We start from the raw sequence: 13,083 nt of genomic DNA on the forward strand, positions 1-13,083 counted from the left end.
CTGGCTGATTCATTCTCCTCTCCACCAGAAATGAGCCATCTGCAGATGAACGAATCTCCCACCTAGGCCAAAAGAATCAAAAACTCACCTCCAGAGGAGAGCATGAAGCTTAATAACTAACAACCAGAAGCCAGGGCCAACAGCTATTGAATAAGAATACCGAACTGAAGGGAACACCATAAACCTAGAAGAAGAGGAGCGAGAACACTGTCCAAACACCAAGCGATCTCAAGTGGTGCATATGCAGTGCATATCCCTGGACTTATGAAATGCCAATATGCATCCCAGACATCCAGGGATATTATCCAGGAAGCTGCCTCTAATACAAGATGAACCTGGGCCAAAGTGGTCATCTGGAATGTAGAACAAGGAACAAAGAGGTTCAAGTTCAACAGATCAAGGATAAACCCGAGCTCTGCCGATTCCCGTTTCAGAACTGAGAAAAGACTGAATGACCACAGAAGAGATGTGATCAATTCGTCCTTCCCCAAAAGCAACTCACTGAAATGACCCAATGCAGGTGAGGAAAAAAAAAAAGAGGCCTGCCCCAAAAACCCCAGCCCACAGAAAAAGGGAGGGACTGACCAACTCCACCACAGGCTGCTCGAAGTGACCTGAAAATCCCACAAATCGTGGGACCAGGGCTTGACAAACCAGGAGACAGACAAGAGGGTTAGGTCCCAAGGCAATTCTAAAGACTGGGCTAAGACAGCCTGTCGACACACAAGGTGGGCAGCATAATAGCATAATACTGTATGCAGCCGCCGCATCCCAAAGCACATGCACATACAGCTTGGGTAAAACTGCCAACGATGCCACAGCGAACATTAAAGCACCCTCATCAGGCCCAGAGCTGAGAGTCTCAATGTCCTCATGGAAGAGCCTGAAGTAATGATCATTGCTGCAGGGCATGGACGACAACATCCCTCAATTTCTAATAAGGTGAAAACAGGTTCGGAGAGAGAATATCCATTCACCACACAAAACCCTTAGGGGATTTCCAGACCTGAAGAGTAAACTAAGTAGGATATTCAAGGCCGAAGATGCTATGCCGGACATAAAAGAAAGCCAACATAACCTAGGCTACATGTCTGTGAAAACCAACCTCGGTGCACCCTATGTACAAGTACGTGACCCCACCAGTATGCCCTCACCAGCCAACACCTGCTTCCGACCCAGGTCAAGACAGAGAGGCAATGAGACCCTTGACTTACACTAGGTGATGGCCACTCCAAGTAGGAGTGGCCCTCAAAGCCCACTCCTCAAAGACAGCGAATTCCTGAACACACCAGAGAAGAGAACTCTCTCAGTGTAGGGAAAGTGCAAGAGAGCACTCAGGGAACGTACCCCTGAGCACATGCAGCTCTAAGCACTCTAGAAGGCCAAACTTATGCTACACGAACAATGTACGACCTTAAGCCATACAGGACGAAGTCAAAAGAGGCACTTAAATGAAAAGTACTCTGGCCAGCCACAGCTTATTGATGATCCAGGAGCCCAACTGCAGACATGGGCCAAGTGCTCCATCAGCAAAAGAACTGACTGCTGGAGCCAGCAGACAGCTTCAACCCTGGCCCCCTCTCTCCCCAAACAAGTAGGAGGGGTGGGCTGAATAAGTGCAAGCTTGTTTCGAGATATTTGATCATTTATTTACAATGTTGGGGAAGAGTTCCTTCGGCAGGTTGTGAAGCTTTGGTCTCTCTTGAGCCCAATAGTAGTTTGCATGAGTTTGCAGACTTTCTGGGTGCCTTTCATGGCATGGTGGCAGAGTGTCACCTGTTTCCTTTGTTTCTTGTGAGGAGGGCCAGGCTCTAGCTCTGGTCCCCGGTAGACCGAACTGAACTCCACAGCTGATGCGCTCTAGTAGTTGGGAGCTATCTCAGCGAGATAGCTTCAGGAAGCCACAAAGAGCTCCCCCAGAAATAATTCACTTGCCCCATGACTACGTACAACTGAGTATTGAAAGTATGAGCATAAATCTTTGTCCTGTACATCTATAACAGTAGAACAACAACAAGTAATCACAATTAATTAACTGGGCTATAAGCAGAAAACACTGAATTTATCTATTGTATTATTTACACTATATTTGAATGTGTAGTAAAGTTATAACCTTTTTGCAGTTCCTTTCATCACTTCCATCACCACAGTCCTTGTCCCCATCACACCGCCAACTGGCCAAGATACACTGCTCATTGTCGCAGCGGAATTTGCCACTCAGACACAAGTTCTGTAAGAATAAGGAACACTATTATTATGAGTCTCTCAGACATCTGTTACTTTCCATTTTATTTAGCTAGCTACCATCTAGTAATGCTTAGCCCCAAGAATGGGGCCACATACATATAAACTTTAAAACCTTTCTAGACACATTCAATATTTTCAGTTTATTAATGCCACCATTTTAAAGTTCTGTACATTCAAAGTTCAAGATATAAGACAATGCTGTATTTTCATAACAAATACAAAGGCCTTTCTGAGAAATATATCACAAAGTATGCTTCTCAAAGCATGACACGTATGCGCTGTGTCACATAACACAAGATCACTCAAATACGCACAATGACATTTTTGCACTGGCATCATAAGGATCCTTTCAAAGCATCCTTGCAGGGGTCATGAAAGTGGCCAGGAAGTCATTGGTAACAATTCTCAATCAAGCCCAGAATGAAGGAATAGAAATGCATTTCATTCACACCCACACATTGGAAGTACACACCCAACCCACACATCAGAAAATATAAAATGACGACCTTTCAGGCTACCCTGGACTATTATCATTATGTCAAAATACATTTGTTAACACTAAATGTCTCTTCCAAACCTTTTCCTTGGCATGACAACATCACAAGTGACAGCTAAGAGAGGGCTCTAACTAGAGCTCTCGTTTCTCCATCTTCTGATGTGTGGTTTGGTCATCATTGTCGGAAATACCGACACCACTTACTAACTTTCAATACAATATGCAGATAATATTGCTGCTGACTTTGTATTAACAAATTAACACAAAAGTATTTTATTTAATCATTCAAAGAAAATTAGAATTGTGGAATTTTCCCCGAGAAAATGAGGATATAATTGTCACGTCACCAGAATATACACAATTAAATATTAGTCAGTAATTTAAAACACCAATCTGGGGGTTAAAATTGATAAAAAGTATTCTCTATGACTGGATATAATTAAATTACCAATAAAACTAAGGTCTCCCTCCCATTGTCAATAAGGCAGAAAATTGAACCAATTTCCTCAAGGTATCACTTGATCAGGGACGGAGGAGGAACACCATTGTGATTGAGTAGACTTCCCGTGAGGACACGCGATACGATACACAGTACAGTCAATACTCAAAACCACACGAGTTATTTGAAGTCAATCTCCCTCAGCGACCTCACCAATTACAGGGCGTACCTTATTTCTGGTTTGAACTAATTCTCTGTATTATCAGGCCTGTTCGTATTAAGTTAATTTCAACCCGGTTATGAGGTAGGACTACACCCAAATAATGAGTAAGCATCTAATACTAATTTAACCATAATCAGTGTCATGTCGTATCTGGTATAAGGATGACCAAATGTATCTGGTATAAATGCAAAATGCTTTTGCATTTTTTTTACGGTGTATTAATCCAGCCGGTAATGTCTGACAATCTGAAACAATATAAACAAATTACCTGGTTCCACGAGGCACTCTGCAGACGCCATAGACTGATCCGCCAGAGATTCAGCTCATGTGACGTGGACGTGCCTATTGTTCTTTAAGCAGACAACATTCTACATAACACCTAAGCTGTTCTTTAGTTCATTAATACTAACCATTGTAGTCTAACACTTAGTTACAAATTTCTATAATCGATTAATTTTGATTTGGTAGGCTACATTATTAATAAACCCCTCAACTTGTGTAGGGAACTACAGTACTGTACTTGTGGGCAAAATTAAACCATACTGTCCACTTTAGAATCCTACAGTTAGCTATTGAAAGAAAGAAATTAACATGAGAAATAAATATAAAAATAAATTATAAATCATTAAATGAATTAATTAATAATTTAAATTAAAATAAATAAACAATTCCCACGAGTCAGTTTTCCCCCACAATCATGTCACTTGTGGTAGCTGTCATCAGTGCAATACACAGCTCAAAGAGATAGAAAGAGATAAATATTGAAGCTAAATGATAAAATACAGCTTAAGATGCCAGGTATTATCGCACTACCAGAGACAAAACACATAGACAATATTTTAAACGAGGAAGTATTCCCGAGGGGGCTACTCAATTTGGAAACGTGACAGAAAAAAATAGAAAAGGTGGGGGTGGAGGCCTTGCTGTGTTGGTGAAAGAACACCTAAAGATAAGAGAATTAAGAATCAACAACCCACGAGAAGTTGACATAGTGCAGCAGAGATTTGTAATTGGGATGAAAAACTGATAATCATCAATGCTTATAGTCCACCAGTAAGCAACACAGACAAAAGAGGAGTTGGACAACAAATGAGAGGACCTATAATGATCATTAGAGAGATTATAGTAAGAGCAAATAAAGATAATTCATAATTATTGGTATTCAGTGGCTTCAACTTGACATTAATAGATTAGGAGGCCTACAAAGCAAGAATGCAGGACATCTGGAATGGCCGCTTTGTAAATCTCATCCTGGAGACATTCATGGATCAACCCATTAAGTAGACCACGAGAATGAGGTAAGGGAGTGGGGGGTGTCCCATCAATGCTAGATTTGATACTCACCAGGAAAAAAGGAATATTTGATATTCAGTACCTTCCACCCTTGGGTGACCATGTTCTTTTGGAAATTATATATACAATGCATTATAATCTAGCAGAGAACGGGGGAATATGAAACAACTGAAAAACTTGATTTCAGGAGAGGACACTATGGGACACTTAGCAAGTTCTTTAATGAATTTGACTAGAAAGACTTGTTGTTAGCAAGGAAGTAAATGAGATGTATGCAAAGTTTTGTGAGAAATATGATGAAGGAACAAACAAACATTATATCACAGCAGAGATGCAGAACTAAAAAACCAGCGTTGAATGTAATGAAACGCCATTTTCTGGGTGAGACCCGGAGGCTCCCCGGAGCTTTACCGGCTGATATGCTAATGTCAGACTTTGGCATCAGTCATGTGTATGGAGTTCTAGGGCCTACCGGGGACCACGAGCCAGAACCTGGCCCCCTCAGAGAGGCAAGGGGAGCAATGGCCTATAGAAACCCCCGTGTGGTTGGAGGCATTCTATGTCTGCCATCGACCGGGTCAAGCATCCAGAAAGGTAAGCATTCCAAAACAAACCCCTATTCTGGTGAAAATTGCTACCTAAGCCGAACTAGTGAATAGAACTCTTCAACAGAAAACACGGAAACTAGTATGACGTCATACGTCACCGCGCCGCTGTCTGCGCAGCTCCCCCCTCCCCGGGAGGGGGAAGGGGGAGCCCCAGACCTCCCACGCCGGCTATCCACCCATCAGTTCTGAGGCTGGATGTCAAAACACGCGAAAAACGCCGACCGGAGGGAGGGAGGGTTGCCGGGGAGCCTCCGGGTCTCACCCAGAAAATGGCGTTTCATTACATTCAACGCTGGTTTTCTGGGGGGAGCCCCGTCGGCTCCCCGGAGCTAACTACCCACAGAGGAAGGTCAAAGGGACAAAACCGGGAGGCGGACACCACGCACCCCCCAAGGAGGCGAGACAACCGGCAGCAAACGCCAACCCAAGGCGCCACAGCCCCGAAAATCCCGGGAACAACACGAGAACCACGAGCAGCAAGGCCCCTGCACGAACACCAAAAATCCATGCCCGAAAGACTGCAAGGCCACGTCGCCCAGACGGCAGCGAGAGCAGCGAAGCCACGAACGCCACAGGCATAAGGGAAGAACACAGGCAGCTTAGCCACAAGAACACGGCTGACCACCCGGGACACCATCACCCGCGAACCGGGAAGAACAGAACCGGATCAACGCAAAACGCGCTCCGGACCCAAACGCCGTGGCACGCAAACAACAGCAGAGGGCCGCCACTGAACACAAAAACGACACACCCCCGGCCCGACCAACAAAGCACCAACAAACCCTGGACCCCTCCAGAATGCAGCAGCCCCACCCCGCGCCAGAAAAGATGGAGACTGCTGCCATCAAACAACCAAAACGCTAAAACCGAAGGAGCAAGAAAACACAGCGAACCGACCCCCAGAGGCAAAGGCCCAAAGGAAAGAGCCGACGAAAAAACACACCGGAACCGAAGGGGCACTACCAACCGAGGAGAAGACAGAGCACGCTGACCAGAGACCAGGATGGTGCAAGCGGCGCACGAACAGGCCGGAGGTGAAATGACGCACAAGACAGCTGACTAACGGTGCAGAAGCAACACCAAGACCGAAAGCAAGCTGAAGCGGCTCCGCCTGCGCCGCACGAAAAGAGGCGACAGTATGTGGCAAGACGACGGCCCCCAACCCCCACTAGAAAACCAAGCCGAGAGTAAACCAAGCCAACAAGAAGGACCCACCGAAGAAGGGACAGGAAAAGGAAGGACCGCCAAAATACCCCATACTGCCGCCAAGAAGCACGCAGGTGGGACACCTACCACGAAGCCACCCGACCACCAACCGGAGGCGAGACCACGAGGCAGAACATAAGCAGCCCCGACAAGGCCCCCCCGAGCCCAGGAAAAAGGCGGAGCCGCGAGAAGATCTCGGGCGCGACCACCGAAACCCAGGCGGCACAAGGAGATGGAACGTCTGCCGAACAGAAAAACTCCGAAGCATGCAAGCCCGCCAGGAGTTCAGAAACGACGGGTCCGACGCGAGACATCGCAAGAACCCCCCCAAAAAAAATAAAACAACAACAACAACCGGCAGGGCAAGCTAGGAAAACCAAAGAAGGCGGAAGGGTCGCCGCCAGAACAGGACCCGAACCAAGGGGCCCGAACAACTGCAACAGACCGAAACAAAGAAGCACATCACAGGACACAGGCTGACCAACGCCTAAGAACACACGCAGAACATTCCTGCTGCAGAAGAGGCAGGAAGAAAGAGCAGAAGCACAAAAAAAAAAAAAACCAGGAGAACAACCATTGCCTATAGCATCAGCCGAAGAACTGATGGGTGGATAGCCGGCGTGGGAGGTCTGGGGCTCCCCCTTCCCCCTCCCGGGGAGGGGGGAGCTGCGCAGACAGCGGCGCGGTGACGTATGACGTGATACTAGTTTCCGTGTTTTCTGTTGAAGAGTTCTATTCACTAGTTCGGCTTAGGTAGCAATTTTCACCAGAATAGGGGTTTGTTTTGGAATGCTTACCTTTCTGGATGCTTGACCCGGTCGATGGCAGACATAGAATGCCTCCAACCACACGGGGGTTTCTATAGGCCATTGCTCCCCTTGCCTCTCTGAGGGGGCCAGGTTCTGGCTCGTGGTCCCCGGTAGGCCCTAGAACTCCATACACATGACTGATGCCAAAGTCTGACATTAGCATATCAGCCGGTAAAGCTCCGGGGAGCCGACGGGGCTCCCCCCAGAAAACAGGACTGATTTAAAGGAAACTGTGAGAGGGTTAGAGATCAAAAAACAAAAAAATGGAATCAATATAGAAAGAAGCTTAACTTTCATTCATACCAGCAATACAAACGAGCAAGAAATAACTGCAGTATACGGAAGTGAGGAAACAGGCAAAAAGAAACATTGAGAAAGAAATAGACAAAATGCAAAATAGAACCAGACATTCTATAAACTTATTAAAAGCAAATTGCATGTAAAGGATAAAATCTAGAGGTTGAAAATGGGAAACAGATTCACAATGTGAAAAGAAAATGTGAAACTCTAAATGAACAGTTTCAAAGTGAGTATGTGTGCAAAATGAAGGTTTTCAGAGAACCAAACAATACAGATTTCAGAGTACAACAGAGTACATAGAAGTGTCTAGAGATGGAGTAGAAATAAAATGTTCATGGAGCTAGGTAGAAATAAAGCAGTTGACCCAGATGGAGTCTCAACTTGGGTCATAAGAGAATGTGCACCCGAGTTGAGCATTCCAATTTCACTTCAACTGATTTTTCAGGGATCGTTATGTACATGAATCCTAGCAAATATATATAAATATATATAAATATATAAATATATATATATATATATATATATATATATATATATATATATATATATATATATATATATATATATATATATATTATATATATATATATATATATATATATATATATATATATATATATATATATATATATATATATATTATATATATATATATATATAGAAAAAGGCATATATAGTTCCAATGTACAAGAATAGTTGCAGAGACCCCTCTAAATTATAGATCTGTATCATTGACAAGTGTAGTAGTATAAATATTAGACAAAATAATTAAAACAAAATAGGTAGAATAGTGTACCTGGAAAGAAATCACAATAACAGATAGATTGGCTTTCGAATAGGAAGATCCTGTGTAACAACCCCATTTAGTTTTTATGATAGAGAGACAGATCTTACAAGAAAGTGATGGTTGAGTTGAATGCATATATCTGGGAACTAAAGAAAAAGACTTTTGGCAGAGTTCCACATAAGAGGTTCTTCTGGAAGCTGAAACATTCCGGAGAAATGACAGGAAGACTTCTGATATGGATGAACAATTTTATGATAGAAAAATGAGGGTGGTAATCAGAGACAATGTATCAGAGAACTAGTAACTGGAGAAATGTTACTAGTGGATTACTACAGGGTTCTACTAGCACCAGTAGTGTTGAGAATTTTTTTTTGTGTGTACCAGTATGTTCATTGTCTACATAAATTATCTACCGGATGGAATACATATTTATATGAATATAATTGCTGATGATGCTAAGCTACTAGGAAAAATAAAACTTAGAAGATTGTCATGTTCTTCAAGATGACCTAGAAAAATTAGTGTACGGAGCAACATTTGACAGATGGAATGCAATATGAATAAGTGCCACATTATGGAATGTGGAATAGAAGAAAATAGGCCACACACAAACTACAAATTATGTGAAAAGGCTTTAAAGAACTCTGATTAAAAAAAAAAAAAGAGATCTAGTGGTGGTTCTGGATAGTAAACCGTCACCCGAGGACTACATAAAGGTCATTGTGTGAGGAGCCTGTGTAGTGCTTTCCAACTTCAGAATCACTTAAATACAAGGACAGTGAAATATTAAAGGAACTGTTCATGACTTTTGTGAGACCAAAATTGGAATATACAGTGGTTGTATGGGGGCCCATATCTCAAAAAGCACATCAGCAAACTGGAAAGTTGAAAAGATATACTGTTCAGTATTAATAAATGGTTTCCAAAACTGAAAAATAAAAGCTACGAGGAGAAACGCAGTGTTACATTTTCCAATGCTGGAAGATAAGAGGAAAAAGGGGCAATATGATCATTACGTACAAAATAGTAACAGAAATTGACAAAACTGACAGAGGAATTCTTGAAACCTGCAATTTCAAGAACAAGAGGTCAACAATTCAAGCTAAGGAAACAAGGATGGCAAAAAATCTTAGAAAATTATCTTTTACAAACAGAGTGGTAGATGGTTGATGGACGCAGTGAGAAAGTGGTAGAGGCCAAAACCATTAGTAGTTTCAAAGTACTGTATCATTTGGCAGAGTTCTGGGAAGATGGAACACAGCAAGTGTAGCTCTCATCTTGTAACTACACTTAGGTAATTACATTCTTTCTGTCTCTGATACAAAGGGAGGGCTTCCAATTGTTATGAACATACAGCTATCAGTCATTTCAATATGTTGTCCTGCTTAATTAACCATGCATGATCCTGACCACATGACACAAAGACCCCTTACCTTCAGGAGCAAACAAACCCCTCATGTTTATACGTAATTTTACTTACCATCACAACCTCAAATGTGAGATATAAGCCTTCATGGTTTTCATACATGATTATGAATCCTTAAGTTACAGATAAAGTTACTGAAATCTACAATGAAGATATGCCAGAAATTTGCTTGAAAATGAACAGCAATGCAGGAGCCACTTCGTGACCACCAGTGAAATAACTGAACAAAATCTCCAAGTATAGGAGTTATGAAAGAATTCTGAATAGCTATGATCCTAATTTGTTTTATTCATAGGACATACATAAGTTGTAATGAGAAAACATTCTATCTTTTGCAAAACTTTCAATATAAACATGTCTAAAACATCTTAAAAATGTATTTAAAAATTATTAAAAAAAAGGACCTACATTACATGATTTTCTTGGTATTAATTTATACTTAAATTAATTATAATAAAAGTAATGCAAATAATCCTCCCAATTATTATTTTACACATTTTTCAATTACTAAAGAGACTGCTAGCAATAAGGGACAAATACAAGGCTTCAGTAACTCCTATTATATAAAAGAGTTACTGATATGGATAAATATGGATTTACAGTACTGATGTACTGAAGGAGTAGATACTATACCAGGAGTACATACTGTACTAACCTCACAGCCATCCTCATCACTACCATCGCGGCAATCCCATTCTCCATCACACCGCCACCTGGATCTTATACATCTGTTGTGTGACAAACATTTAAACTGGTCTTGCTCACATGTGACCTACAAGAGAGAGAGCAATTAACAAAAATATGAAATGCGCTTGATAATATATATATATATATATATATATATATATATATATATATATATATATATATATATATATATATATATATATTATATTATATATTATATATTTTCTTGATAATATATATATATTTTTATTTTATTTTATTTTATATATTTTTTTTTTTTGAGCCAAGAGTCCCCACATGCTCCTTGGACCAGAGTCTCAAGGAGTCATGGGGTCTGCCACTTGACTCTCATCACACACCAGGTTCCTGGGTTACAATTTGTTCTTAACTGAAAATAAACTTTTAAATAAGTGTATTGTCACATAATAAGAACATAAGAATAAAAGGACAGTCCCCGTGGTGCTGTGGTTAAGACACTTGCCTGTCATTTCGTGTGCACTTTGGCCTGGGTTCATATCCTGGCAGGGAGGATTTATTGGGTGCCAATCCTTAACTATAGCCTCTGTTTACCCAACAGTAAAATGGGTACCTGGTTGTTAAACGATTTGGCGGGGTCATATTCCGGGGAACATAGGATTAAGAAACACTACGAAACACTACACATGCTAGTGGCTATACAAAATGTAAGAACTCTTTATATAAAAAAAAAAAGAAAAAAAAGGTGTAGAGGTCCTGTTGGCTCAGATAAGGCAGTTCCCTATTGGCCCAGAGAATGCAGCTCCTATTGACCCAGACCAGGCAGCTCCTATTGGTCCACTCACTCGTGAATTGGCCAAAATGAATGCCAAAAATCCACAGAAAGAAAGCAAGCAAGGCTGGGACGATTAACTAATGCTGGCACTACTGGCAAAAGTGTTGTCATTAGTCAACATTTTATTCCTGGGAGGGCTCCCTAAGAAGCTTCCAGATACGAATTCACAATGATGTTTCAATAATAAAAAAACTTATAGCTTAAAAGCAGCCACAACCGACTCGTACAAGGTGGCAGAAGAGCACCTAGGGCAGAGCAATACCCCCCCCCATCAAATATGCAACTTAGTGGAGGTGGGGCCAAGGAACAAGCAAGTCACTCAAATATCAACACCCAGTGAACCACCCACAACAAGCACCGAGTCTGAAAACCAACCAACCCACCACCAGAATCACAGAGCAAGAGGCTGAGGACAGCCTAAAGGCAGACCATAACCACAGGAACCAACAGGCAGGGAAAACCTCAGGTGGGAACCTCAAACCCAGGATTTACAGCTCTGAGAACTTAGGGAAACGGGAAGGCATGCATCCTTTGTGAATGGGGGGGAGGGCTGAATTTTTGTCCCAAATTTGCCCATGCCACCTCTTGATCTTTATCAATCGGCCCCAGATCCCCGTGAACCATGATATTAGTCTGAAACACCTAGTGATATAGTATTGGTCTCAGGGCACCAATTTATAAGCCCTCCTAAGCCAGTGAAAGGGGCAATCCCAGAAAATTCTGTAGAATAAGTAATAAAACATTATGACACTACAGTATATCATACAAAATTTAATTAATCATCAATAACTTTCAAAAGATGTTTTGTGTAAACCATGTACAGTATAGAGGAACACCAAAACTTACATTAGGATAGGCTTCGGCTACTAACAAAACTGAAGGTTGCTCTGGTGTATTCCATATAGGAATATCGGTTGGGAGATCGGTGGAAGATTTCTCGAGTGACTCACTGAAAAAAAATTCTGTGCCAGATACAGTAGGGGAATGAGTCACAGATTTCGTAGGCAAGTCGGTCCCAGAGTCGTAGGCAGGCAAATCAGTCCCAGATTCTGCAGGCAAATCAGTCCCAGATTCTGCAGGCAAATCAGTCCCAGATTCTGCAGGCAAATCTGTCCCAGATTCTACAGGCAAATCAGTCCCAGATTCTACAGGCAAATCAGTCTCAGATTCTGCAGGCAAATCAGTCCCAGATTCTGCAGGCAAATCAGTCTCAGATTCTGCAGGCAAATCAGTCCCAGATTCTGCAGGCAAATCAGTCGCAGATTCCGTAGGCAAATCAGTCGCAGATTCTGTGGGCAAATCAGTCCCCAATTCAGAAAGATCAGGTACAAATTCTGTTGGTACAGCAGTCGAAGATTCTTTATCTAATTGGTAGGAACACAATACTTCATCAGTAGTGTCCTTGCAATCATTGACGCCGTCGCAGAGTTTAGCCTGGGGGATACACTGGAAGATAAACCAGCAATGGTATTCCGTTTCACCACACACTACCTGTAGATATAGAAAGACAGAGAAACACAGTTTATCAGAAGATATGGCTTAAGATATAGAAGATGTGGCTTTAGGCATTGTATGTACTAGCTCTATCTATAAGTCCACCAATCTTTGTAAAAATCTCTTGTATGTATGTACCTTACCTAAATAAACATTTATTTATTTATTTATTTATATCTACGAGTAGCAAAGTCTTGCGAACATTACATGATATTCTCAAACCAGACAAGAAGGACAGGAGGGGGGGTTGGGGGGAG

At 42.0% G+C, this 13,083-nt stretch overlaps 1 protein-coding gene across 1 annotated transcript in view; it reads right to left on the minus strand.

The window, feature by feature from the left end:
* The window catches only part of LOC123755808 (very low-density lipoprotein receptor), a 69,239-nt gene that overhangs the window by 33,285 nt on the left and 22,871 nt on the right, over positions 1-13,083 (minus strand). Inside the window, 3 exon segments of the mRNA XM_069300306.1 lie at positions 2,114-2,230; positions 10,490-10,606; positions 12,179-12,823. Coding sequence (XP_069156407.1) covers positions 2,114-2,230; positions 10,490-10,606; positions 12,179-12,823 — 879 coding nt within the window.

The sequence above is a fragment of the Procambarus clarkii genome, chromosome 43 (assembly GCF_040958095.1).
Source record: "Procambarus clarkii isolate CNS0578487 chromosome 43, FALCON_Pclarkii_2.0, whole genome shotgun sequence".
Lineage (NCBI taxonomy): Eukaryota > Metazoa > Arthropoda > Malacostraca > Decapoda > Cambaridae > Procambarus > Procambarus clarkii.